Source organism: Aspergillus undulatus (assembly GCF_047715775.1).
Source record: "Aspergillus undulatus strain CBS 261.88 unplaced genomic scaffold BDV17scaffold_19, whole genome shotgun sequence".
NCBI lineage: Eukaryota > Fungi > Ascomycota > Eurotiomycetes > Eurotiales > Aspergillaceae > Aspergillus > Aspergillus undulatus.
In genome coordinates this window covers 89,125-114,006 of record NW_027396623.1, presented here as the reverse complement: position 1 = coordinate 114,006, position 24,882 = coordinate 89,125, and the positions used below count along the sequence as shown (strand labels likewise).

Sequence of the window (24,882 nt, the reverse complement as noted above, 5' to 3'; positions counted from 1 at the left end):
TCATTAGCTCCCATTCGTCCTGGAGCTTTTAAACTGGGATATTATTCGGTCATCATGCCAGCCCCGCCTAGGAGCTGCCCTTGCCCATCGACAATTACATAGATCTATACCTCCCCTACCCATCATCCCACATGTCGCCCGATTTACCCCGCAGGATAAATGAGGTGGGTAGTAGGTACGTAGCAACTTGCTGTATGCTTAGGCTCCAGTGGCGTAGTCTCGGTGCCCTCCAGCTATGAAACTTGACTGCCAACATCCAATGGGGTTCAAGCACCCCCAGTGCAGACTATACAGTACAGACAGGGTATGTATGCACTCCGCATTTACCCCGCAGAATGGGCGGACCCTGAGTGAAACTAGTACTTTTCTCAAGATAATCTACCCTGCTACTGTTCATCGACCACGCGAGCCTCAATCGCAACCTGTTTGGAGATGCCGAGACGGTCGTACCTTGTACCCGTAAACCCTCCGTCGGACACGCAGTGTCCGCAACCCCGGCCCTGTCCAGGTGGTCTCTGCTGAACTGATCTGTGTACGACCGCACTGAGCTCCATCATATATTCACGGTGGACGAAACACAATGGCTATCTTTTCCCAAAAACATCTGATAGGACTGTGACCCGTACAGAAAAGTTCTATTCATTTGGTTCATCTCTTAGCCCCGTGTTCACCTCTACTTCGACATCTACTGCTGCTGCTGCTGCTAGATTCGTTGAAGCGGAATGTGAAGGATAATATGGATATTATGAAGCAGAGAACGCATGATCTGGTGATGATGATTGAGGATGGCAATGACGGAGAGGTACATACCTACGAACGGGCCCCGGCCTGTGGGTGGACTGGGGAGGAGAGGACGGGAGGAGTTTTGAGATGTCTGCTTGGGACTTGCCAGTTGCCAGCTTGGTAGGCATGTTTGATTGCGGGAGGCTGCTTGCGCTGTATTCTAGGCAACGTACTTTAGAGAGAACGGTAGGGTTTCGGTAAAAGGCTCTCGGCCATCTCTGCCCCTTTCTTCCCTCTTTTCTTATGTTACATTTCAATGTTTGACTGTTCCTAATTTATACACATATTTATTTAATACTTTCTATCTATTTGATGTAAGGCCGTTATTATCACTAGACTCGCGCTCCTTCTCAACAGTTTCTCAACGGCCCCTAGCGGCTTCTGATATACAAGGTAGATCCACTGAGGCCACTGTATGTGAGTGATTAGCGCTTCTTTCCAGGGTGGGTCAGAGGCGAGGCCGGTCTGGAACTTTGGATCTACATGTATAGCCTGGGCCACGGGAGTACTCTCGTAAGCAGACATCGGTCTGATTTTGAGATTCAAGTCGTCTATATGCTTCCGCTTCTTGCTATGTGTGGTATGCGCCGGACGAGGCAGCTAAACCCAACGAGATCCATAGAGTCGGGTATCTACTACCTAGCGATGAGACAAGCTAATCAACTAGTAGTCCTAGTACTCTCCAGCACCCTCCACTTCTTTCCCGTAGACGACTTTCTCGCGATACTCCGGTGCCGGCATAGCGATTCCAGAGTCCCTCGGCGCCGCCTCGACCACTGATCCTGTCCCTGCTGAATCCGTCCCAGCCGGCGAGGCTACATGGATGGGGAACTGGAACTCGACAATTCTCATCTAGACCGCACGACCAATGTTAGTCATCTCTGCTTAGCTGAAGTATATATGGTGGGGGGAGAGACACTCACATTACCCCGCGCAAACTGAATCCCCAACCGAATCTCAAGCTTATACCGTCTCGCAAGATTACACGTCTCAAAAGACGGTGATAGAGAATCCGGCACGGTATATTGACTCCATAGACGCCCATCAAGCCTCAACATTCGCTCACATCCTGGTACGCACCCTGACGAAGCTTCCACCGGCACAAACGGTTCCCGGAAATTTGCCATAGTCTGCACAACTACCGGCCGCGTCGCGGATTCAGTTACACCCCGCGCGCGTATGTCAGTGGTCTCAAGGAGCATCGATTGAAAGTCATGCAGCATGGCTTCGTGGGCGTAGTGCCTTGGAGTTGGGTTTGAGTTTGAGGTCGTCTTGGCCCGTGTCATTTCTACCGCTAGGGGGATTGGATGGCCTCGGACGAGGAAAGGGCCGTCGAGTAGGGTTGCTTTGATTGTACATGTTGATGTCGAAGTCAATAGCGATGGCGGGAGGCGAGAAGGTAGATGTGGGTATGGGTATGGGTATGATTGTGAGTATGGTGGTACTGGGGTATCTTCATCTTCATCTGGATCTGGACCTGGATCTGGACCTGCGCTGCAGATGATGTGCTTTGTTACACTTTGGGGATCTCGCCCCGTTGGTGCTATGGTTGTGCTGTTTGTGGTGAGGGATATATCTCGGGTCTGTTGCGCAGCATTAGATCAAAGATGATAACAAAGAACCTGGATCCAGGTGACTGCAGGTCAGGAGAGTAGGCACGTACAGCTCTCTTTGTCGCCCGGATGAGGCCGTCCTGCCGGACTGTCGTTTCGAGGACGTACTTGACCTCATCTGGGGATCTGCTGCCGCCCGTCGAGGGAGGTAAGCCGCGTTGGAGCTGGGTATGGAGATGGGACTTTCTTTGTTCGCAGGAAGACGCAGTAGATCTGTGGCATTGTGCTGCTTGCGGAAACTGTCTGATTTCAACAAACAAAGAAGAAGTAAATAGATAGAGCAAACACGGAGAAACCCACTTTGATGGAGAAAGGAAAGACATGCTCCCCCGGGGGAACGGTGACAGCCCGGGGCGTAAACGACGTCGAGCATTTGGTCGGTGGGAATAATTGCTCGGTTATCTTGCAGAGCTGCGATTGATCAAGTCATTATATTTGTCTCTTTATGGATATGGACGAGAAAGAAACGTACCTGATGTGACTCGGTGAGCCTCCCCGACTGCACCCGCGAGGTAGCCAACCCCGATAGCTTTATCGATATACTAGAGATATCTACTTGTGAGCCGCAAGCAAGGACAACATTCCCAGCGATTTCATCCCCGGCCCCGTAAGCAGGCGGCTGCCTACAGAGGTGGATTCGGACATCGATGCGCGATGGTGCGATGAGGCGCTCCACTTGGGACAACATAGAGGTGAGATTCGTCTTTGCCTGTCTGAATCTGACCCAGAGTCAGTCAGGTGCAGCAGCTGGAGGTCTAGGAATAGCAATGAGTCTGAATTCATATTTATCTAGTAGAGCTGACGAGGGCCATTGACTGCGCAGTTTGAATTCGGCATACATCATACTACGGCATCGACACGAACGCGACCGCCTTAACGGGTCGGCGTAGTGAGCAGTCGCCAGTGACCGAAGGGATGAGGCCGACCGTCCCCAGAGTCCCGACTCTGGGGGGGAATACGTACCCCATAGACGCAGGGCACACCCTCTCCGGCTATTTTTGGCAGTCCATTAACAACGGCACGATTGGATCGGCATAGCAGTGGGGGCAGTGGGGCCCGATCGCTGGGACCCTGGATCATCATTGGAGATTCGGCTCCCACTCAAACAGGGCACGACGTATGTGGCAGCATCCAAAGAATAATATTCATGAATAATTCATGCTGATGTCTCACATCACATGTGTCATTGGATCCACGTGTGGTCTCCCAGCTTTTCTCTCTTCCTCTTCTCCATCTCCCCATCTCAATCTCACCATCACCACCATCAGCTTTGCGTTCGTCCTGGCAACACCATGGACCCAAACAGTCGGCGCCGCTCGTATGAGCCGCTGAATCCCGACGAGACTCCGTTTGGAGACCCCTCTCAGTACCACGACTCTGTGAGTTCAGTTCACACTTTCCACTGACTTCTTCTCCTGCGACACCAACTGAGTGAGATATTTTTAGCCCATGTTTCACGGCAGCTATGAAGCAAACACCACCTCCTCTCCCTACTCGCACTCGCGATCGCCCTCTCGCTCGCCTCTCCAGCTCTCCGACGACCCCAGTCTTCGCACCACAACTCCGCCCTGGGCCACCGGAACTGCCACTGCACCTGGACCTGGCGCTGCGACCGGCACCGCCACGAGCACACCTTACCAATCTGAATATCGACACCCGAATTACGATCCCAACCTCGAGCTGAACCCTCTCGATATGTCGTACCCTCAGGCACCTTCAGAGGCCACCTCCAACGACGTCTCCTCCTGGCAGCGCCGCCAGGCGGGCGGCCTGCGACGGTATCCGACCAGACGGGTGAAATTGGTCAAGGGGACGGTCTTGTCCGTTGATCATCCTGTGCCCAGTGCGATTCTGAACTCGGTTGAGCCGCAGTATCGCGAGGCGCCGGGGGGAAGTCCGGAGGAGTTTACCCATTTGCGATGTAACACAACCAGAGCTTCTTTCTTGGGTTGAAGGCTAACAGAGATAGATACCGCGGCGACCTGCGACCCCGATGATTTCACCCTCCGCAATGGGTACAACCTCCGTGCGTCCATGTACAATCGGTACACCGAGCTGCTGATTGCGATCACATACTACAATGAAGACAAGGTCCTGACGGCGAGAACGCTGCACGGTGTAATGCAGAATATCCGCGACATTGTCAACCTGAAGAAAACGCAGTTCTGGAACAAAGGTGGGCCGGCCTGGCAGAAGATTGTGGTCTGTCTTGTCTTTGACGGGATCAGTCCGTGCGACAAGGAGACCCTTGATCTGCTGGCCACGGTGGGCATTTATCAGGATGGAATCATGAAGCATGATATCGACGGGAAAGAGACCGCAGCTCATATCGTACGTCTTTGAAAGTCTCTTTTTGGGAATGCGGTACTAACGGTCGCAGTTCGAATACACAACGCAGCTATCAATAACGCCCAACCTCCAACTCGTCCGCCCGCACGCCAACGACTCGTACAACCTCCCGCCCGTACAAATGATCTTCTGCCTGAAGCAAAAGAACAGCAAGAAAATCAATTCCCACCGCTGGCTCTTCAACGCGTTCGGTCGGATCCTCAATCCAGAGGTATGCGTCCTGATCGACGCCGGCACAAAACCAGGCCATAAATCCCTGTTGGCACTCTGGGAAGGCTTCTACAACAACAAGAACCTCGGCGGCGCATGCGGCGAGATCCACGCCCTCCTCGGCCCTAAGTGGGGGAAGCTCAAGAACCCGCTCGTTGCGGCGCAGAACTTCGAGTACAAAATTTCGAATATCCTCGATAAACCGCTTGAATCGGTCTTCGGGTATGTTTCTGTGCTTCCTGGTGCGTTCTCTGCGTATCGGTATCGCGCGATCATGGGAAGGCCGCTGGAGCAGTACTTCCATGGTGACCATACGCTGTCCAAGCGATTGGGGAAGAAGGGAATTGAGGGAATGAATATCTTCAAGAAGAATATGTTTTTGGCTGAGGATCGGATTCTCTGCTTTGAGCTTGTGGCCAAGGCTGGGCAGAAGTGGACGCTTAGTTATGTCAAGGCGAGTAAGGGTGAGACTGACGTGCCGGAAGGTGAGTTCCCAACCTGTTGTTCGGTCGGAAAAGTGTGAATAGACACTGACTGAGATAGCACCGCCGGAATTCCTGAGTCAACGGCGCCGATGGCTAAACGGCTCTTTCGCGGCCAGTCTGTACGCGGTCATGCACTTCTCGCGCATCTACAAGAGCGGGCACAACATCATCCGACTCTTCTTCCTGCATGTGCAATTGGTCTACAACATCTGTCAGCTTATCATGACGTGGTTCTCACTCGGTATGTCCTCTCCCTCTCCATTCTTCCGATATTACTAACGTCGACAGCCTCATACTGGTTAACCACCTCCGTCATCATGGACATCGTCGGCACGCCCAGCGCAACAAACAAATACAAAGGCTGGCCGTTTGGCAACGACGCCACACCTATCGTCAACAACGTCGCCAAAATCCTATACCTCATCTTCCTAATGCACCAGTTCTTCCTCGCGCTGGGAAACCGCCCCAAGGGCTCCCAAATCCCCTACATCCTCTCGTTCCTCTACTTCGCCATCGTGCAGGCCTACATCCTCGTTTTATCCTTCTACCTCGTCGCGCAAGCCTTCAGCGGCGGGAACATCGATCTCGACTTCGATAACGGCGCCGGCGGCTTCATCGCTAGTTTCTTCACTTCCACGACTGGGCTTGTCCTTATTGCACTCGCTGCTACCTACGGGACGTATCTGGTCGGCTCGATCCTCTACTGCGACCCGTGGCACCTCATCACTTCATCCTGGGCTTACTTCCTCGGCATGCCAAGCACAATCAACGTGCTGAACGTGTACGCCTTCTGCAACTGGCACGATGTCTCGTGGGGAACGAAGGGGTCCGATAACGCCGCTAGTTCCTTGCCTTCGGCGCAAACTAAATCGGGCGACGGGGCAAAGAGTACATTCGTTGAAGAACTCGATAAACCGCAGGCTGATATCGACACCGAGTTTGAGATGACCGTCCGACGCGCTCTAGCCGAGTATAAGGAGCCTGAACCGGATAAGAGTGTCTCTCTCGATGATAGTTATAAGACGTTTCGCACGAATCTTGTGCTCACTTGGACCTTGAGTAATACGTTGCTTGTGTTGTTGATTACGAATGGGGGGGTTAGTACGCTTTGTCTTACGGTGAGTCCAGCCTTCTTCCAACAACTCCCTTTGCAAACCGCGTTGAGGGGTGTGCTAATTGATGTCTCTGTTAGAATGAATCAACCGTCCGGACAGCATGGTACTTCAAGGCCCTGCTGTGGGCGACATCCGCGCTCTCGGTCTTCCGTTTCTGCGGCGCGATGTATTTCCTCGTTAAGACGGGTGTGCTGTGCGTTATGAAGAGACGGTAAAACTTACGATGTGATACGATACGCTGCGACTTCATCAATTTATTGTCTTTCAATTCGAAATTGCACCTCTCTTTCCATCTATGACAGTTGACCTTTTATTGCGCGTTTCCGGGCTTGCTGGTGTCTCCTTTTTTCGTTTGTTTGTTTGTTTGTTTTTTGTTCTTTTTTCATTTATCTAGTTTCGGTTTGAGACTGGACTCGCCTCGAATCTAGATCTGTATACATATACTACATAGCCAACCTAATGACTGGGACATTGGATTCGCATTTCAAGGTTGCACTTTGTTGTATCTTGGGTTGCAAAGGTGGTGGTTCTTTCCGTTCCATGAGAAGTTAAACTCTCCATGGAGACTACAAAACTATATCAAAGGTTAGGAATTAACTTTGACTCCCGCTGGTCGTGGGGGATATGCCGGACATCTAGGTGCTCCCAATCCAACGTGTCCCTTGCCCGTACTTATAATCAAAGTCAAAACTAAATATACGTGGCGGTGCAATCTACTAACAGTAATCGTATGTATACTTCGTATGGTCTGTAGCCGGGACCCTCGGGCTCCGAGATGGCGCACCAGCCCTAGCTGAAGAAAAGGTTGTCAATCGCAACGTGAAGATCTGATTGGACGGGATATATTCGGATCAAGGCGCAGTCTTCTCCATCTCTGGAGCTCTCTTGGTGCGTTAGGACCTTGGCACTAGCAGCACCGTTGAACTTTTTGCCTCTGTTTTTTGAGACACTGTGCTTTAACTCCTTTCTCTTGACCTATGTTCTTATCCTATAAATCAGGTTCCGCTGCATATTCTTGGTCGATTCTCATGTGTGGAGCTGCCCTGTTATATCCCTGAGACAAGTTTTCTCCAGCTCGTCCTGGCTCCTGACTGTATATACATAGCCGGCGATCGTACAATCGTTAGGGCTGATCTCCAACATGCTCAGCCGCCGCGTGGTATGCCCCCTTACTTTTCCTCTTCCTCTTCCTCTTGCTCACAGCGTGTGCTAACAATACCAGTGCGATTCGTGCCATTCGCGAAAGGTATCCTATCCTGGTTTTCGGCCATGTACCTTCCCGGCTGCGGTTGCTGCAGGTGTACTAACATACATTGATGGCAGGTGCGATGCGACCGAAATGACCCCTGCGGAAACTGCATGGACCAGAACACCGCGTGCACCCGTAGTCGGGGCATGAGGAGGCTTCCTAAGAGAGATCTTAGCGCGTATCGCAGACGAGGACGAGCAATCACTGCTGCTGATCACCAGCGCGGACCGACTCCTCCTGTCTCTCAACCGCCTCAATATCAGAGTCAGGCTCAGTCTCAGTCTCAGGCAACGTCCAGCGATACCGGCCTCAACCTCCCAGGCCAAATTAGAAATGCTGAGTCTTTTGGTATGTCAGAAGACCAGCGACTCATGCTCTTTGGTCGATTGGACATGGACATGAATATGAACCTGAACATCAACATGAACATCAACTTTGACCTCCAGAGCTGGATGTCGATTGTCCCCTTGACAGAGACTCAGATGATTAATCGGAAGCAGCCTGATCACACCCTAGATCTCACCTGGACGAGGCGTCGGGCGCTGGAGTCGGCGTTGTCTGTTGCTGGCCGAATTCTCGGGAGTTTGGAGCAGACAGCAAGCGCGGCTGACGAGGGACAGCGGTATATCCCTTCGGCTGAACTCTTGCTGTGGATGTTGAAAGGTTCATCTCTATCGTCCCTTCCTGTATTGTCCATTGCTAAGTGATGCAGACATCGGCAGCGACAAGTTCGGCTCCTTCATCTCAGACTACTTCCGCCATGTCGGCAAAGAGAACCTTAAAGCAATGGGTCTAGCTATACTCTCCAACACCGCTACGCCTCCTGATGACATTCTCTACACCATCTGCGTCAACTCCGTCGCGTTCAAGTTCCTCAACGCTACGCTCGGCACTGGCGCCGACGACGATGACCTCGCCCAGCGTCTCTGCCAAAGCGCTCTGCTCTACCGCGAGACCGCAAAGGCTACGCTGAAACAGATCCCTCTCGTTACCAAACCCTCACTCACCCTCCTCCAGGCTCTACTCTGCGGCATATTCCTGCATCAAGGGTCAGGCGATACCAATGCCTGCCGCGAGCTTGCCAAGACCGCGTGCAGGGTAGCCATGGACATCGGTCTTCACCCGGGCGCCGCGAACATGGAGAGCCTCACAGAGGCCGAATACTACTGCTTCATGTGGTGCTTCATGCTGGACAGAAACTACGCCTGGAAGTTCGGTGGACCACGCATTCTTCATCTCGAGCCTGACGCGGTGATCGGCCCTCCACCGACTCATGTCACCGTGTCAAAACTCATCCTTATATACCTAGACCTCGCTAAGGTCCAGGATGTCATGATCCCCTTCTTGAACGATCCTACTAAGGCAGGTCGAGAAAATGCCTTTCATTTCCCGAACGGCGTCGGCATTCGCCTTCTACAAAAGATGGAGGGTATCCGACGCGATATCAATCAGGTACCTCCCCCCCTACCCTATGCCGTCAGCAAGAAAGTGGGATCTAATCAGATTGTTCCAGATCAAACCGCCCTCCCCAAGTTGGATAGGCCTTGACCCAGCCTCCGAGATCGCAACTCTCGACTTCGCCTACCACTGCATCCTCACCAACCTCCTTCACATCCGCCAGATCGTCCTCGGTCAACATCAAAACAACAATACTGGCAATAGCGACAGAAACATGCACAACCAAACCACCACTCCAGTAGAGACCTACCTCGACTCCGCGCGCCGCGGACTCGGCGCCCTCCTAACTCTCTGCGCATCCAGCGATCGCCAGAAGACGGTCGCATATCTACACTGGACGCTCCTCTACTACCCAATCACAGCATGCATTGCCCTCTTCTGTAATGCCATTGCGACGTCGCACGCGGGAGACTTTGCCATTTTATCTGCCGTCTCGCAATGTTTGGCGCAATCGGGAAGTCTTAGTCCGCCCATCGCGGCGATGCAGAGCCTCCTTGATGAATTCGTCGCGCTGAGCAGGGGGTTCTTTTTCGGGATGGTTACTGGGGGTGAGAGTAGGAGCGATCGTCATGTTTATAGTCAAGATAGTGGGAGTGCCCGGGTCACCAATATCAACATGTGTTTGGGAAACGAAGATGCAAATCCAAGTGAGAGTGCAGAGGCAAATGCAAATGCAGATGCCCTTGGGCTGATTCCGTTATCATCATCAGCCGCAGATTTCACACCCATGTCTGCGCCTTTAGGAACGACAACAAGCGCGCAGGACGCGCTATCGTTCCCTTTACCGGCGCTTATCGGCAGCGGGCTGGACTTCGCGCACGCTCAGGGATTTGGCTTGGGGTCAGGACAAGGACAGCAAGAGGTTGAGGGAGATGAAGGGGCGTTCTCGTTGGTTTTTGAGGATTTCTTGAGTTATTAGGCTGTTGTTACCATGTACATATACACATATACGTTCTCCGGAATGAAAAGAGACCTTTTCGCTTCGCCGGTCGGGGCTCGAGGCTCCCTTTCCCTGCATCTATATGTAGCCTCCAGGCATGGCTGCGTATCCAAGACCGCGAGCGAGGTGCAGTTGTATTTGATGTCCTGCGTGTTCATGTTTATTGGCGGATCTAGATGCAAGTACCAGGTCTCGCAACGGGAGAACCATATATAGGTTGGTCGGTGTCGGTCTTCGGTTTGCCTACCTACATACATATCATCCAAGGCGCCAAAATCTATTTTACTAGATTTTTGGACGTCCCGAGGTCCCGATCTACTGCCTCTTTTCCTGTCAAAAGCTCCGTAGAAAGTCAAACCCGAGGCTGGAAGCGAGGCACTAGATATCCCTCCCCTGGCGGTCCTTGGGGGCAAAGCGTTGTTGATTGGTTGGTTCATTCCTTCGTTGTCTGGCGAGGTTTCAGAGGCCAAATCCCGCTTACACTAGCGGCGACTAGGTATAATTATTGGATAGGAGACTGGTTAGTATGCTTGTTTTGGATAATTCACCCCATATTGGATGGATATCATCCTGCGAGTGCGCGTGGAGGATAGACAGACAGACAACTAACCAATCAACCAAGCGACGACCCGGGGTGGTTTGGCAGTTAAGTTAGGTAGGTAGGTTGGGGAGGTGAAAAAGATTGATACGCAAAAACAAGGGGAAAAAAAAGGAAAAGGGAAAAAGGAAATGGGATGAGCCGGGATTGAACCGGCGACCTCACGATATAGTGACCAAGTTGAAACTTCAGTCGTGCGCTCTCCCAACTGAGCTATCACCCCTTTTGTTGAAAGGGGGTGTTTATTTTGTTTCTATGAAGACAATTCCTTCCAGTTGATGGACCTGCACGTGAGATACTACAGCCGATAGAGTGATCAGTTCAACCCAGCTGTGGCTGGTTTGTGCTATTTATTGGTAGGTTTGGTTTCCAAGGAGAATCTCACGATACTACTGGGCATATAGTGGCTTGTGTAAAATGGTGGAGGTACGAAGAAGAGGATCGCGGCTCTGACTCCTAATGCCAGAAATATAGTTTGATACCGTCTTCCGGTTTACCGGTGCAACAACACGACCTTCATTCGACTCTATGAATCTCACCATAGAGACAACAGCCACGCCAGAGTGCAGAAAAGAAAAAGGTAAATTGAATATTTCCACAGAGGGCGACTGACAGTCGAATACTTAATTCTACAACCAATACCCAAACCTGACTTGCAAAGGGAATAGAGAGACAGAGCCAGCAAGCAACTAGGAATTGAGTTCGCGAGGTAGGTACTGCAACCGCTTTCCCCAAGTTTTGGTCCCCTCGCAAACAACCTAACTTAATATTCGACGAATTTGGCGTTGATATCTCACGTACTCCTGCATACAATAAGGACAAGACCAAAACCGAGTCCTTAAGACGATTTTATTTGCGTGTAGTCGCTCCCATTGCCAGCTTCTTGCTCGGCGGTCTTGTGAATCACCTAGGTCAAAAGCTCCTACTGTTGTTGTTTTGTTTTTTTGGCCTTGCTGACTAGTTTTGAGGTATCGTGGCTGCCTTCGAACGTACGCGCAAACAGAGAATTTACATGAAGCATTATGCCATACATGATTCATTCTTGCTATATGTATCTAAAGGATTTCCGCCATTTGTTCAAGGTGTATACAATGTCTTCCCACCTCTCCTTCGTTGCCGCGCATTGAGCACAAGGTAGACCGCTTCCTGGACAATAGCTAGTACAAGACCCGATGATACGGGAGCAATCATAATTATCAGGCCATTGTGGTACCTAATGGATTGTCAGTTCTGGTCTGGTGATGCCTGACTTGGGAAAGGAGGAGGAGGACAAGGCATACGTCGGCGAACCCTCAGGCCTAAAAATCTGCATCCCGGCCAAAAGGCCCAATATAGCGCTCATCACCCACATCCTGCGTGCACCAGCCAAGTTATATTAGCATCCCGCTCTTCTCAACCCATTTCGCCCTGGTAAGACAGTACCAATAGCATAAGAGAAATCAAACTCACGAAATAGCAATACTCCTCTCATCCCACCCAGAACAATTAACCTGCACCCAAACATTATGCACAGGGTGATAACACACCGCGAACGCATTAATCACCGTCCAGAGGCCAAATCGGCTCCATTTAGGCTGGATTCATGGGGAAGACCGCGCTCGCTTCGCACTGACGCGTAGATGGGGTCTTTGGCGGTGTTTATTAGGGATACGGCTGCGCCAGCGGCTGAGACGGGTGCTCCGACTGTTAGGACACGCTGGGAAACACTGCTAGTCAAGTAGGGTAGTTGGTTGGTCAGTATACATACCATCCCACGAAACCTCTCCGCATCCCGAAACGCCTTGGTATGCAGAACAGACCCTGGCTGTGCCGCAGCAAACTCTCTTAGTCTGGGAATATGCGGGATATAAGGCAGGCTGTAGTGACCTGTCGCAATGACCAGGGCATCGAAGTGTTCCTGCCACCAGTAATCGTGATAGTGATCCTGATCTTGGTTTGGGATTTCCCTTCGCAGGGTTAATAGCCATCCCTCCTTCTCGCTATCTCCATTTCTGTCGTCTTTCTTGAAATTTAACCTTCTATGCAAGTTCCACCGTCGTCCTATGCTCAACTAACTCTTCACACCCGTTTCACTTAAAAAGACCCTCGATATACCCCCTTATCACAGAATGATGCCGGAACGGCGTGTCGGGTCCGCGTAGATTGATTGATGCTTGGCTTCGGATCTCAGAGACACCCCCTTGGCTGAATTTCATTATTTCCGCGTCGATGTTCGCGTGGAGGTTTGCGTACACGGGGGTTGATGTGTGTCTTTCTTGTTTCGAGCGCGAAAATATGCCGGAGAGGGATTCGGGTGAGGGGACTGGGAGAGATGGGACTTCGGGGGTTCGAGAGGAAAAGAGACGCGAGGGAGTCAGGCTTTAGAAGGGTTGGGTTTTGATCTTGTTCGTTGAAGAGCCTGACAAAAGTCGAAGTCGAAATCAGTTACAACCACATATTCGTATGCGACAGGAAGAAAGAAATCATGGATGGATGAGCTACCAACATCCACCAGCCCCCTCCCTCCTCTCAAGCACCCTAATCTGCTTCAATGCAGCTTCATGCGCGAATGCATCAATTGCAATAGCACCCGCCGGACCGGTGCCGATGATCGCGACGCTTCGGATGGGTGATTTTTGCGCCATGCTGTAGCGTGCGTTAGGTAGCCTACCACGGGAGCTCCGATACACAGAATACGTAGGAAGGCTAGCTAGTTAAGTATTGGCAGAACTCGGGCATTCTTTATGCAGTGCACTGCGCTGGGCTAGACTGTTAGGGTTCTTCGCCGCGCCGCGTGCTTCGGGATTTGGATGCGGACGTGGACTTGATTGCGTGATAAGGCACTATACATACACTAGAGAGACTTGACGTAGCTAGCCCTACTCCATGCTCTCCAAGCTTTATGCTCCACACGGGATAAGGATCACTGGTTAAGACAAGGATAGGGCTGGGGTTGGAGGTGGTGGTGGTGATGTTACCAGTATGGGATGAGGAGGAATATGGAATCTGGCTGGATGGAAAAGTAAGATAGAGTGATTATCGATTAGTCTATTGCATGTATGCGACGCTGATATACTAAGCTAATTAAGCTAAGATCGTTATTCACATAACCATCATATATACATCCATCCCATCCCATTCCCGCTCATACCTGCTCGTCCTGTTCATCCCAGCCAAGGCACCTCAACACCCAAATCCTCCGCAACCCTCATAGCAGAAACAATGCACCCCTCCAATAGCACCATCCCATCCCAGCACCACCCACCAACGACGTGGACGTTGCCGTCGCCGCTTTTCCAGTCTGTGATTTTCTCCTTCTCCTTCCCCTCAAAACCATCAAAACCGGGGGGTCTGTTCAGATTGGACGTGGACGTGGATGTGCGCTTATCAAATATGGAATTCACGACATCCCGACTCGTCGAGTCTCTCAGCACCCGCGTGAACTGCACCCGGTGGAGGATTCTCTCCTCGGCTATCCCGTCCATCGCGTATGTGCTTACTAGCACGTTAGCTGGGTGCTCGTGGATAGACTCGGTGCGGGTTGCGCCGTCGGGGTAGGAGGTTGTGAGCATGTGCATTGCTGTTAGGGGTGGGGAAGCCGAAGAGGAAGGCGGGGTCGAAGCAAGCTTTGTTGTTGTTGATAATGGTGATTTGTCTTCGTCGGATAGGAGAGACCTGAAGTTCCGCCTTTGTAACCGCTTATCATCCCCCATTGACGCGCTAACCCCCCTTACCCTATCGAAGTCCCTATGCACGATTGTGGCGACTTTCGTCGTCGGAACCAACTTCATGCTCTCTCTTAGCGGAGCAAAGATCTTGCCTAGGACGTCGGGCGTCACGGCTATGATAACGCGGTCGTAGACGTTCTCTCCTGTTTTTTCCGCGCCCTCACCCTCGCCCTGTTCAGCTTCCTGCGCCTGCGCCCTAGATGCCCACGAAACCCGTACCCTCCCACTCCCACTTCCATTTGAATCCCGACCCCCAATACTCTCAACACTCGTAACCCTCGTCCCAAACCTCACAGTCAACCGACCCGCCAACCGTCCCTCGGCCTCCTGCACCCCGCCGGTAACAGTATAATGCGGCTTGCGGAACGTCTGCACCGCGTACCCGATAATATCGCTCGCCGGGAACTCGAGCAGTTGCTCGTGCGTGCATGTTGTTATGCTTGACATGAGGGGGAGGAAGTACCGGTTTCGGTAGTAGGTTGGGATGTGGATTCGGTGGAGGTAGGAGGCAAGGGTCTCGCCTGATCCTGATCTTGTGCCAGAAGGAGTGGGCTTTTTGGCGTGTGAATTGCTTGGTTGTGGTGATGGTGTTGACTTCGGCGCAACGAAGAAACAAGCTCCCGTAAACCACGCATACCAAAAAAGCAGGTACATTATCTCAAGCAGGTACGTCAGCAGCCCAACACCGTCCGGTCGAATGGGCGGTAAGATGTGGTTGTTTGACGAGTGGATGAAGTACGCCTGCCCAGCTCCATCGGAACCTTTCCCTCGAACTTTGGCAGACGGTGATAGTGAATCCGCCGACACCGTCGAAAGACTATAAACAAACCTCGGCTCCGCGAACTTCACGCCGAGGTAGGTGTACATCTTCAGCAGGTTGTCGTAGTACCCCGCTGCAAAGGCGCGCATGGGGAGGTCGACCCGTTGGCCATTTTCCTTTTCTTTCTTCTCGATGGCAATTTCATTGCCATTACCATTGGCATGAGCATGACCATGGACATCTTCAACTTCATGAACTGCACCCTTCTGATCCACTGCCTTCTTCTCGGCGCAGAGCGAGAGCGAGACAAGCGTCTCAGAGCTTGCCCTTGACCTTGAATTTGACCCCGAACTTAACTTCGACGGTCTGCTGGCACTGGCAGTAGAACTAGGAAGCGAATAACTCGCCGAATCCAACGAAAGCACATCTTGCTATACCCTCGTGCAATTAGCACAACCAAAACCAAAACCAAGAACCACTCAAAATCCCTCACAAAAAAAAAAAAAAAAAAAAAAAAAAAAAAAAAAAAAAAAAAAAAAAAAAAAAAAAAAAAAAAAAAAAAAACAATAAAAAATAAAGAACAAGGAGAAAGCATTACCATTTCCAAAACCTCAACCTCGAACCTCCTCCCTCCCTGAAGATCTCTCGCCCGCGAAAGGAGATGCGCTGTTACGAGACCAGCCATTCCTGAGCCGATGATGGCGACTTTTTCCGTCTCTCCAATTTCCCCGGTTTTCCTTTCCGCAGTCGCAGGTTCAGAGCCCGAGCCAGGAGGCTCAGACTCGGGAGCCATGGTCATGGTCATGGTCATATCCGCCCCTAAACCTTAAGCCTCGGCTGAAGAAGACCCTTAAAAGAGATGTCTCTGTCAAAGCGTTGACGTCGCAGTCCAGTCGCACAAATAGTTTCGCGCCTGGGAACTTGCAAGCCCCGGGTCAGGGTCCAGCGTCGAAAATGAAGATAAACGAGTGGAGAAGGGATGGTGGGCTGATATCCTCTAGATTCCAGATTCCAGATTCCAGTTTTCAGGCGCTATCTTCTTCACGGTCACGTGGATTAATTCATGCATTATTAATGCATAATGGGCGACTCTTGGGCCGCGGCTGTGCGGCTCGGAGCGTCAAACCATTGGTGCTGGAGTTGGATTGTCATTTCAAATACTTCTGTTTAGGCATCCTCACCGTCACGCTTGCATAAATAGTAAATAATATAACTTGTGACAGAAAGGTGAATGAGATGAATGAGAGTGCTAAAAATATATAAAATGACCAGTTTATTATCATTTTCCAGTTTGTTCCGCTTCTCGGTGTTGTCGTCAACCGGGATTTGAGCTGTGCACCCGGGCCTCTACCATAGGATATATATCGATACTCATAATGTAGATATTGAACGTTGTCTGGTTGAACTGTTCGGAACATGAATATTTGGATAGAGCAGTTAAGATCCAACAAGTAATAATCGACCTGATACACATTTAGTGCTTTGGGAACATATGACTAGTATATGGATGCCTGTGGATTGAGGGGTGTGCCTCTTTAAAGTTCTTGGTTATTTGTTAATAACTTGAGATAAGCAAAGTTTTAAACATATCTCAATAATTGGCTGGTTGGTGTAGTTGGTTATCACGTATCGTTAACACCGATAAGGTCGCCGGATCGAGCCCGGCACTGGTCATTAAAATTTTTTAATTTCCATATTATTTTTACCTTCGCTCTATTCAGAGGATGTCCCGGTGTTCCACTCTCCTCCGTTGGCATGGTTCTGTTCGCGCCCAATGCCTTGTTCGTCCAAGCGCTTACTCGATCCGCCAGTAGTTGCAGGTGACCACGCCTCGTTCTTTCAGTCGCGCACCACGTTCCTGCTTATTAATGGTCTTGGCAGTAAGATGATGTACGCTTCACCCTTTATGGCTCTGTAATATCTTTCAAGCCGCAGCACCTATTTCAGTATTAATATATATATAGCAGTTCTGCTTAAGCAGTTAACAAGTATTTTATAGATGATTATGACTAATACTAGATTCCAAATGCTTATTAACTGTCTACAGCACAATTCCTATTAGGCTTTGGGCTTAATGATACGTTTGGGTAACTTCAAGTAATTGAATTCTAGAGGTATTATTGTTGTATTTCACAAAGGTCGCGTGTCACGTTTTTGCTGATTAATAGGCTTGGCGGTCATGTGCAGGGGATGAGTGTCACGCGTCCACGTTTTTGAGGTGGCGTGACCCGTGTACACGATCTGCCAGCATTTAATCGTCGCTGGGTTATGACTAAGGGACATAAAGAATATAATAGAGCATGTTCGATGAGAACTGCGCCTGGCGGAGGGACGAGTCTATCGGTAAGCTGAGAAGAGACCCGCCAATCAGGGTTGACAGTATACGCACAATTCACTTCAATGGCAAAAAAACACCGCCATCCATGTCTATCATGACAGATGAGCAAAAATGACCAGTGCCGGGCTCGATCCGGCGACCTTATCGGTGTTAACGATACGTGATAACCAACTACACCAACCAGCCATTGTTAAAATTAGGGTAGAATTCTTGCTTATATAACCCTAGGCAAATATATCTATTTGCTTCCATTTCTAGGCAGGTACCTCCATGGGATGCTTTAGTCAGCCAGCCAATGGTGGGAAGGGGTAAATGGATGGTATAGATAGACGAAATTGTCCTGATTTTTGGTTTAAATAGCGCTTTATTTTAATTTGGGGATTTTGATACCGCTCTGGAATCTCGAGGGACCCAACTCAGCTTGACAGCTCCATATATATTCCTACCATATCCGGGTTTAGGTGTTGTCATGCCTTGTATACATGTGGCGCACCTCCACAATTCAAACATTAATGAATGCCTAGGGACCAAGGAGAAAGATTAACTTTCGTATAACAAAGAAATTTATACTTTGGGAAAGCATTCCAGGTAATTAGCAATTTGGCTCGGCAGCTCGAGCTCTCTCTTCAATGGCGCCATTGATGAAGTCACGCTAGCCAAGGGGATCAATCACTGCTAGCAAACTACTAGATGCTGCCCTGGATACCCCATGGCGCCCCTAAGCTATTCATAGCTATAGTTTGGCAGAAATATATCTACACCTCGTCCTACAAGCTAGCCAGTCAGTCTCCCAGCTATGCCAAGCCCAGTGTGCTAATAACTAGCTAACTAGTTAAAAGGGAAACGACGGATTCCCTACTAGTTACGCTGTGTCCATCCTATCAGGCTTCTGCATTACCTTTCGGACTCCAAAGCTCGGGGTTCGGGCCATAACTCTGATGCTTTGACGAAGGATAGATGGATATTATGGATATTACCAGACGGGGCGGGGTCAGTATAGACAGAGAATCCAAGAGCTTCATTGCGAATCAGGACTGCAGAGCATTACCTAAATCCTTGATATAGGATCCCGCTTTGAGCACAATATGGCCTTACCTTTCCGGGATGCAGTTTGCTTGTTTCGATACCTATGATGGAGGGTCAGACAGAATCCACACCACGAAGGACGCTCAGGTGTTCGGTTCGGCGCAAAGGACACGTTTAGTGGCGAAACGAAACTCTCGCCGCCAACGCGGATTGCGAATGACCATGGCCATGATAGCAGGGTTCTTTATATAAGCAATTTGGCTTCTAAAGGAGGAGGATGAGGAGGAGAGATTACAAGTGCTGAGAGCGCTGCTGAAGAAGGCAGTGACGAAGTCTGATTAGCCAGCTGAAAGTGTGTAACTAACTCTCTGTTGAATCAGGCACCCTGCCTGATCATAATATACTTGTAGCGGCCACCAGCGTAAAACGTCAAAGAGGCCGGCAGCTTCCACATCATTTCCCGAGACAGCACCACTCTACTCTAGGCCACGCAGGTCCGGTCTGAGATTACTGAGCGTGGAGCGGATTTTGTTTATCCACTGGATTGGTTAGCTGACATTTTCTTGTACTTGGCGCTTACATTGCTTATTGCGTCTGGTGGCGGTCACAGTGAGAGTTCCGCAATTCAATATGTCGCAGACGGAGGTGTTGATGTCCACTTGTTAAAAGATAGTTGCATTGCATTGGGCCTAGGTGCAATGTGCCATCTTTTACAGAGGATACCTTGAGTGGTATTTCTACGGTTCACATGCCATCTACATACACTCGAGGAGAATGATTTGAGATAATTATCCATTGACTATATACAATACAAATACAGCCTTGCTGTCAGTAACTCCTCCCAAGGTCCTCCCAATGATTCCATTCCCAAGGTATCGATGCCAAACAATTAATAGTGCTTCCAACTAAACAATGCAGAAATCAAACAGTGACCGACAGGCGACAATCATCAGAGCGTTGCGTCTCGTGACTTTGCCTTCCGGATTCCCTTTATATAGTTAACCAGTCGAGCCGGGAGGCTCTATCCTGTATGTGCCCATACTTTAAAAATCCCTTTTGCCCGCCGTCGCTGCTGAGTCAAACAAACAATAAGAAATATCCAGTGAGGGTAATAAAACAAGGCCAATAAAACAATTAAGAAAGGTATCCGCAATGACTGACAGGAAGATATTCACAAGAGAAGGTCGCCATTAAGACATCAGAGAAGAAAAGTCATAAGTCATCAAGAGAGAGAGAGGGAGTAGGTGGAGGTAGTAGATGTAATGAGAGGGTAGGTATATGGTAGATGGATCAGCCATTGGTCGTTACTGACTTGGCTTTCGAGGTATTGGTCCACGACAAAAAGTCGAACTTGTCTTTGGCGTTCTCGAGCAATGACGACGAGGAGCTGGCCTCAGAGTGCATTGTGGAACGGGGAGTCGGTGCTTCACGCGGCTCGAGGACGAGCGACCGCCGGTAAAAGGTCTGCAGACTCTTCTCGCCGTTGGATCGTACGCGCACCAGCTCGCTTTGCATCCAAGCCTGCAGCTCTGGGACTTCCGTCAGCCGGTACGGAATCTGGAAGCGTTGCAGCTCGCTGATAATGCGGGCAGTCTTGACATGCTTGTCAAAGTTGATCACCGACATATCGCCTTCAGAGGTTGACAGGTTGCGAACGGCCTGGTTGCCGTGGTCGACAAAGGTGAGGTCAGTCAAGTAGGTGCCGACAAAGGGCAAACAAGGAGGAACGTGGTTCTGCAGACGCTGGCGGAGAACGGCGTAGTTGCGAGAAACATCGACGATACCGCGCAGGTACTCCAGCGTCGTCTTGGTCTTCTGCGAGACAACCTCCCAGGTGCGGCGCAGACGAGATATCATGGACGAGTTGAGAGAGCAGATAATCGCCATGAGCGAGTCGTAATTGTTCAGCTCCAAGCACTTGTTCGCAATCTTGACCCACTGCTTGATGATAGTAGCGCGCTTCTTCGGCTCCTCGAGTTGGAGGATAGAGTCCGCAACCAGGTGAGCGAGATCAGTCGACAGGGTAGACATCGCTCGGACATTGACTGCGAGCGATCCAGTCTTCTTCATCCACTCCGTCGCTAGCAATTCCTCGGGAAGGATGGCACAGAAGATACGCGACTCCTTGATGGTGAACTGCCGCGCGAGCTCTAATGGGTCGAAGTCGAGGATGGTGATAGCACCCTCGCCATTCCTCCATCGGCCGAGCAGACCAATCTCCTTTTTTCCGAGCAGAGGCGACGGAAGCGGTGTGTCAGGGTGAATATACTGCGCGGTCGCAGTGTTGGTCTTGCCCATTGAAGAAACAAGGCGAGGGACGACCGGTCCTTGAAGCTTCGAGACCTTGTCAGTCAGTTCCAGCAGACGGTGTGCCGCAGTTGCGAGCGTTCGCATCAGGAGGTTATTGGCGAAGTCAACAATGAAATCCAAGGCGACGTTGTCACAGTCGTGGCGCCAATGCGACTCAAGCCAACCCTTGAAGACGTTGTACACGCGCAACCGGACGGGCGAAGCGGCATTGGGGGTGTCTCCGATGTAGTTGAATCGGTCGACGAGAGCCTCGGCAAACTCGATCGGTGAAGCGAAGAGACGGAAAGTAAGGTAGAAGGTCGAGACGAACATTGCGTCCGGAGTCGACTGGTGCGCAGTCAACTTCTCAACCAGAGCCCGAAGGCTACCGCCCATCACATGCCCATCCTTGAAGATCAATTCATGGGCATATGTCTTTTCCAAGACATCGGCTTCCAACTCTTCGTTTTCTTCGGCAAGAGTGGAATAGCTCACACTGCCCTTGAGCGACGGCACCATGCCAATGTCGGGAGAAGTAGCCCTGGTCGACGTCTGAGACACACCGCTCATTTCCGAGTCACGGAGGTTGTTGTAGGTGAAACTGCTTGCATTGCTGGTGACGCCCCGGCTGAAGGAGTCGCTGAACTCGGACTTGGCTTGACTGTCGCGACGGAAGCAGTCGTTGAACGAACCATCTTGAGGAGATGAAGGGAAGAATTGCCTGTCATAGCTAGGAGAGAGGACGGAGGAGTTGAAGGATGAGGGTTCGGTGGTGGCAGGGGTAGTAGCACCATTGCGTGATTGGAAGGAGCAGGGAGTCGTATCATCTGTTAGTCCAGGAGTGGACGGGGAGGAAGCGTTGTGGGGATGGGGGATTTGCAGAGGAGGCGGCGGTAGTCGAGCCATATCCTGGGGACGTTGCTCTGCCACATCGGCCGTGCGCTGCGGCTGTGGGGTAGAGTTCTCCTCGACTGGCGCAAAAGGGGCTTCACCATTTTCAGCTTCTTCGCTGTTGGCGAGCTCGAAGTCGCCGCTCTGCTCGAGCACCAGGCGGGCTTTGGCCATGCAGTTGCCTGCCGCTCGGACGCAATCGGTTGCCGCATCAACTAGGCGCTTCCCTTCATCTGGCATGAACACGAGCTCATCGTCAGGAGAGTGAGCCGGTCGGAAGGCATCGCGGGCGGCGAAAACCAGTTCCGACAGACGCTCGTACATCCCGTCTCTAGCCTGCTCCAAGAGCGAGCTCCCCTGCGCATCATGCTCACACACAGCCTCAATGACCGTCAGGAGTCCGCGGCAAGACCGCACGGCCTGCTCGGTGGTCACAACCAGCTCCGTCGAGGACCGTGACTGCAAATGGAGGCCAATGAAAGAGCCCAAGACGCCGAGGAAAGCATCGTATGTCGAGGCCAGACGCTCGGAGGTGATGTTTGGGTTTCGGGCGGAGGCGGCTGGGCCGGTGCAAGACATCCGGTGCGAGACCGAAATGCGTTTGTTCGTCGTTGACATCGGGCGGGGTTGTGAGTCAAACGCGTCCATCCGTGTCGACGCCCGACTCATATCCAATCGACTTTCCAGACGACTTTCCATCCGGCTCTCGAGTCGACTCCGGCTGAGCAGTCTCGATTCGTTTCGCTCCGTTCCATTCTCAGAGGTGGTGTCCGTGAGCGAAAAGGTCTCGGATGAAGGCGTAGGGGGTTGGTCGTGAGCTGATTGTTGTTGCTCCAGTTCCGCAATCGCCCTGCTGAGACCTACCTCTTCGTTCCAAACATCGAGGAAGCGAACACCCCGAGTCACGATTCGGAAGGCTTTCAGCAACATCTCGTCCACCATGTACTCGACCTCATCTTCCATTGGCTGGCCGCTCGAGATTTCCTGGAATTTCTTCGTCGTCCGAACCAGCGACGTAAGATCAGAAAGAAGTGCTTTGCGGTTCCGTCGTAGGCCGTCCTGACTTTTCACCAAGGGTGAGTCGCGGGTGAGACATTCTGACTTCTCCAGCAGGACTCGGACTCCCGCAATCAGGCCTCGTACTAGATCTTGGTTACCAAAGTCCATCAACGGAGATCCGCATCCTCCACGAATAATATCCCAAAAGTCCGTCAGAGCCTTCAGCAGTGGGCGCATCGGAACCTGGTCGTATGCCTCGCAATAGTTGGTGGGTAACCAGCCCCGAGCGCCTGAGTCCAGAAGTGTGCCGTCGGCCCAGCCATTGGTGTGAACGGAGTGTACCAAAACGATGTCGCCCTGATCTAATGGCAAAGTGACGGTCGAAGGAGAAACGTCTCCAGTCGGGTGAAAGGGGTAGAACGCGCGAAGGTAGTTGTGAAAGACCGTCCGGTTTGAGTCTGAGCGATCCATGACGGTGTTTTGGGTAGTATGAGGCGTTGTAGGAGGAGTGATCTGGTGATCGTTCGAATAGAAGCGGTTCAATGCAGGTCGCGAGTTGGAGCCTCCCTTCTCGATCTTCAATGGCGCAATGTGTGGCTGCATCTGATCCCGATCCATTTCGTATGTTCCAGCATGTAAAACGTATATAATTCCGTACGGGTCGAGGCCCCATGTGACCAGTGTTTAACAGGTAGTAAAATCAATGAGCATCCTCTCACAATCGAAAAACCAGCGTAGAGAGCGATTACTATAGAGCTGGGGTCGAAAGACGGTGTGGGGGTCGAAAGAGAGTGGTTGGAGATAATTGCGCGCAGTCACCACCCAACACTAGAACATTTCGTCAACTGGTATTCCTTCTTCCAAAGCGGCTGGGAAAGTGTTTGAGAGGGATGGCCAATGTTTTGACTAGGGTTGCGGCGCAGATCACCGGGGGGAAGAATGTCGTAATGGGGTTCTAGGGAGTCAGGAATGGGAGGAATGCTGGAGTAGGGCAACCGGTTGCTAAGTTAGCCTGAGCTGCCAACGTACCTAGTAAGTTCGAACAAATTAAACGGACAAGGCAGAACAAGCGCAACTGTAGTTTGTTCTGATAGTTGGTAAAAAAGGGCACGTTCCTGAAGCAGTCGAACGAGGCAGTCAAGTCGTCGACAGGCACGAGGGACGGGGAATTGACGACGGTAGGAGAAAAGGAAACCAATCAAGGATCCGTAGTAACAACCGAGCCCGAATATCTTCCAATGACGCAACTCAATTGCAGTTTCCTCCGCTGGTGCACTGTCTGGCAATGCAAGGACCGAATCTAGGCCGACTCAAAGTCTATATATAACAACGAAGTGAACAAATCAATTGTCTCCCGTCCAGCGAATCCGATCCCGATCGACGAGGGTGCAAGCGCAAATGACCAAGGGAAGGAGGAAAGGGTCGTCGGCGGCGAAAGCTAATGTACGGAGGTCGCGGTGTAGAAAGCAAGGGCCACTGATCGACCAAGACACGGTGACTCGACAGTGCGTAACTAAAAGCAGAACGAAGGAACGACTCGAGGGGACGACAATGAAGTCAGTCCAACCTGCTGCTGGGAGGAGGGGAAGGGAAGGGAATGGAGAGTGGGCAAAGAAGAGCGACAGTGAAGAGGGGAGAAGAGGAGAGGAGGAGAGGTCGGAAGGTTGAGGACGGGAAGGGAAGGCGTGATAATATGGAGGAGGGGGAAGCCAGACCAACGCCCAAGGGACTTGAACCGTGGACCGTGAACTACTAACTGTTGCGCTAACACTAAGATTAGCCACTAAAGCCCACCGCAGGAGCAGCCAGGAAGATCGCTCGCTCTGAGAATAATATTATAAACTAGAAAAAGCATCACGCTGCTAACCTCTTCGGGGCGCACCGGCCTGTCGACGATCGGCCATCACACCCTGTGCCGGCCGTGCTCTTGTCATTCGCTGGCTCTTCTTATTGCGACTGTTATTTATCCGACCCCTGGTCGAGTCTCTTTCCACGGTGCATCTTTCTTGACATCACAGTCGGTGTGCATTAACTAACAGTCCAAAGCAAAACAGCAGCTGCAGCAGCAGGGG

At 51.2% G+C, this 24,882-nt stretch overlaps 6 protein-coding genes and 3 non-coding genes across 9 annotated transcripts; 3 read left to right on the top strand and 6 right to left on the bottom strand.

Annotated features, from left to right (window-relative positions):
- Positions 1-1,115: 1,115 nt before the first annotated feature.
- Positions 1,116-3,478, bottom strand: BDV17DRAFT_261141 (uncharacterized protein). The gene is made up of 5 exons (XM_073757630.1): positions 2,869-3,478; positions 2,697-2,807; positions 2,447-2,635; positions 1,707-2,366; positions 1,116-1,635 (listed from the first exon to the last, which is right to left on the bottom strand). Exons 1-5 carry the CDS (start codon positions 3,082-3,084, stop codon positions 1,456-1,458), a joined length of 1,356 nt encoding a protein of 451 aa, XP_073616372.1. The 5' UTR covers positions 3,085-3,478; the 3' UTR covers positions 1,116-1,455.
- A 125-nt stretch (positions 3,479-3,603) lies between these two features.
- Positions 3,604-7,328, top strand: chsC (chitin synthase C). Its single transcript, XM_073757629.1, has 6 exons — positions 3,604-4,317; positions 4,366-4,727; positions 4,777-5,440; positions 5,499-5,681; positions 5,729-6,558; positions 6,633-7,328. Exons 1-6 carry the CDS (start codon positions 3,846-3,848, stop codon positions 6,768-6,770), a joined length of 2,649 nt encoding a protein of 882 aa, XP_073616371.1. The 5' UTR covers positions 3,604-3,845; the 3' UTR covers positions 6,771-7,328.
- A 220-nt stretch (positions 7,329-7,548) lies between these two features.
- On the top strand, positions 7,549-10,432 carry BDV17DRAFT_261128 (Zn(II)2Cys6 transcription factor). The gene is made up of 5 exons (XM_073757628.1): positions 7,549-7,714; positions 7,778-7,801; positions 7,879-8,467; positions 8,517-9,256; positions 9,318-10,432. Exons 1-5 carry the CDS (start codon positions 7,697-7,699, stop codon positions 10,179-10,181), a joined length of 2,235 nt encoding a protein of 744 aa, XP_073616370.1. The 5' UTR covers positions 7,549-7,696; the 3' UTR covers positions 10,182-10,432.
- A 500-nt stretch (positions 10,433-10,932) lies between these two features.
- On the bottom strand, positions 10,933-11,023 carry BDV17DRAFT_t72. Its single transcript has one exon. It is a non-coding gene; the product is annotated as a tRNA-Phe (tRNA).
- Positions 11,024-12,340: 1,317 nt separating this feature from the next.
- On the bottom strand, positions 12,341-13,424 carry BDV17DRAFT_290546 (uncharacterized protein; the record flags this gene model as incomplete). Its single annotated transcript, XM_073761934.1, has 3 exons — positions 12,341-12,496; positions 12,548-12,746; positions 13,282-13,424. 3 exons carry the CDS (start codon positions 13,422-13,424, stop codon positions 12,341-12,343), a joined length of 498 nt encoding a protein of 165 aa, XP_073616369.1.
- A 354-nt stretch (positions 13,425-13,778) lies between these two features.
- Positions 13,779-16,260, bottom strand: BDV17DRAFT_57123 (uncharacterized protein). Its single transcript, XM_073764801.1, has 2 exons — positions 15,866-16,260; positions 13,779-15,698 (listed from the first exon to the last, which is right to left on the bottom strand). Exons 1-2 carry the CDS (start codon positions 16,076-16,078, stop codon positions 13,944-13,946), a joined length of 1,968 nt encoding a protein of 655 aa, XP_073616368.1. The 5' UTR covers positions 16,079-16,260; the 3' UTR covers positions 13,779-13,943.
- A 607-nt stretch (positions 16,261-16,867) lies between these two features.
- Positions 16,868-16,941, top strand: BDV17DRAFT_t73. Its single transcript has one exon. It is a non-coding gene; the product is annotated as a tRNA-Val (tRNA).
- A 776-nt stretch (positions 16,942-17,717) lies between these two features.
- BDV17DRAFT_t71 lies at positions 17,718-17,791 on the bottom strand. Its single transcript has one exon. It is a non-coding gene; the product is annotated as a tRNA-Val (tRNA).
- A 1,883-nt stretch (positions 17,792-19,674) lies between these two features.
- On the bottom strand, positions 19,675-23,976 carry BDV17DRAFT_57089 (guanine nucleotide exchange factor). The gene is made up of 2 exons (XM_073764800.1): positions 23,840-23,976; positions 19,675-23,638 (listed from the first exon to the last, which is right to left on the bottom strand). The coding sequence occupies exon 2, from the start codon at positions 23,426-23,428 to the stop codon at positions 19,922-19,924; it is 3,507 nt and encodes a 1,168-aa protein (XP_073616367.1). The 5' UTR covers positions 23,429-23,638; positions 23,840-23,976; the 3' UTR covers positions 19,675-19,921.
- Positions 23,977-24,882: the final 906 nt, after the last annotated feature.

What these genes read in the sequence shown, in the direction of transcription:
- BDV17DRAFT_261141 (XM_073757630.1), bottom strand. Translation starts at nt 3,084, where the DNA reads ATGTTGTCCCAAGTGGAGCGCCTCATCGCACCATCGCGCATCGATGTC. An exon ending in GGCTCACCGAGTCACATCAG is followed by an intron (nt 2,808 to 2,868) that starts GTACGTTTCTTT and finishes GATCAATCGCAG; the next exon opens with CTCTGCAAGATAACCGAGCA. An exon ending in TCCGGGCGACAAAGAGAGCT is followed by an intron (nt 2,367 to 2,446) that starts GTACGTGCCTAC and finishes GCTGCGCAACAG; the next exon opens with ACCCGAGATATATCCCTCAC.
- chsC (XM_073757629.1), top strand. Translation starts at nt 3,846, where the DNA reads ATGTTTCACGGCAGCTATGAAGCAAACACCACCTCCTCTCCCTACTCG. An exon ending in CATGACGTGGTTCTCACTCG is followed by an intron (nt 5,682 to 5,728) that starts GTATGTCCTCTC and finishes TAACGTCGACAG; the next exon opens with CCTCATACTGGTTAACCACC. An exon ending in TTAGTACGCTTTGTCTTACG is followed by an intron (nt 6,559 to 6,632) that starts GTGAGTCCAGCC and finishes TGTCTCTGTTAG; the next exon opens with AATGAATCAACCGTCCGGAC.
- BDV17DRAFT_261128 (XM_073757628.1), top strand. An exon ending in ATTCGTGCCATTCGCGAAAG is followed by an intron (nt 7,802 to 7,878) that starts GTATCCTATCCT and finishes CATTGATGGCAG; the next exon opens with GTGCGATGCGACCGAAATGA. An exon ending in CTTGCTGTGGATGTTGAAAG is followed by an intron (nt 8,468 to 8,516) that starts GTTCATCTCTAT and finishes TAAGTGATGCAG; the next exon opens with ACATCGGCAGCGACAAGTTC.
- BDV17DRAFT_57123 (XM_073764801.1), bottom strand. Translation starts at nt 16,078, where the DNA reads ATGACCATGACCATGACCATGGCTCCCGAGTCTGAGCCTCCTGGCTCG. An exon ending in AGGTTGAGGTTTTGGAAATG is followed by an intron (nt 15,699 to 15,865) that starts GTAATGCTTTCT and finishes ACGAGGGTATAG; the next exon opens with CAAGATGTGCTTTCGTTGGA.
- BDV17DRAFT_57089 (XM_073764800.1), bottom strand. Translation starts at nt 23,428, where the DNA reads ATGGATCGGGATCAGATGCAGCCACACATTGCGCCATTGAAGATCGAG.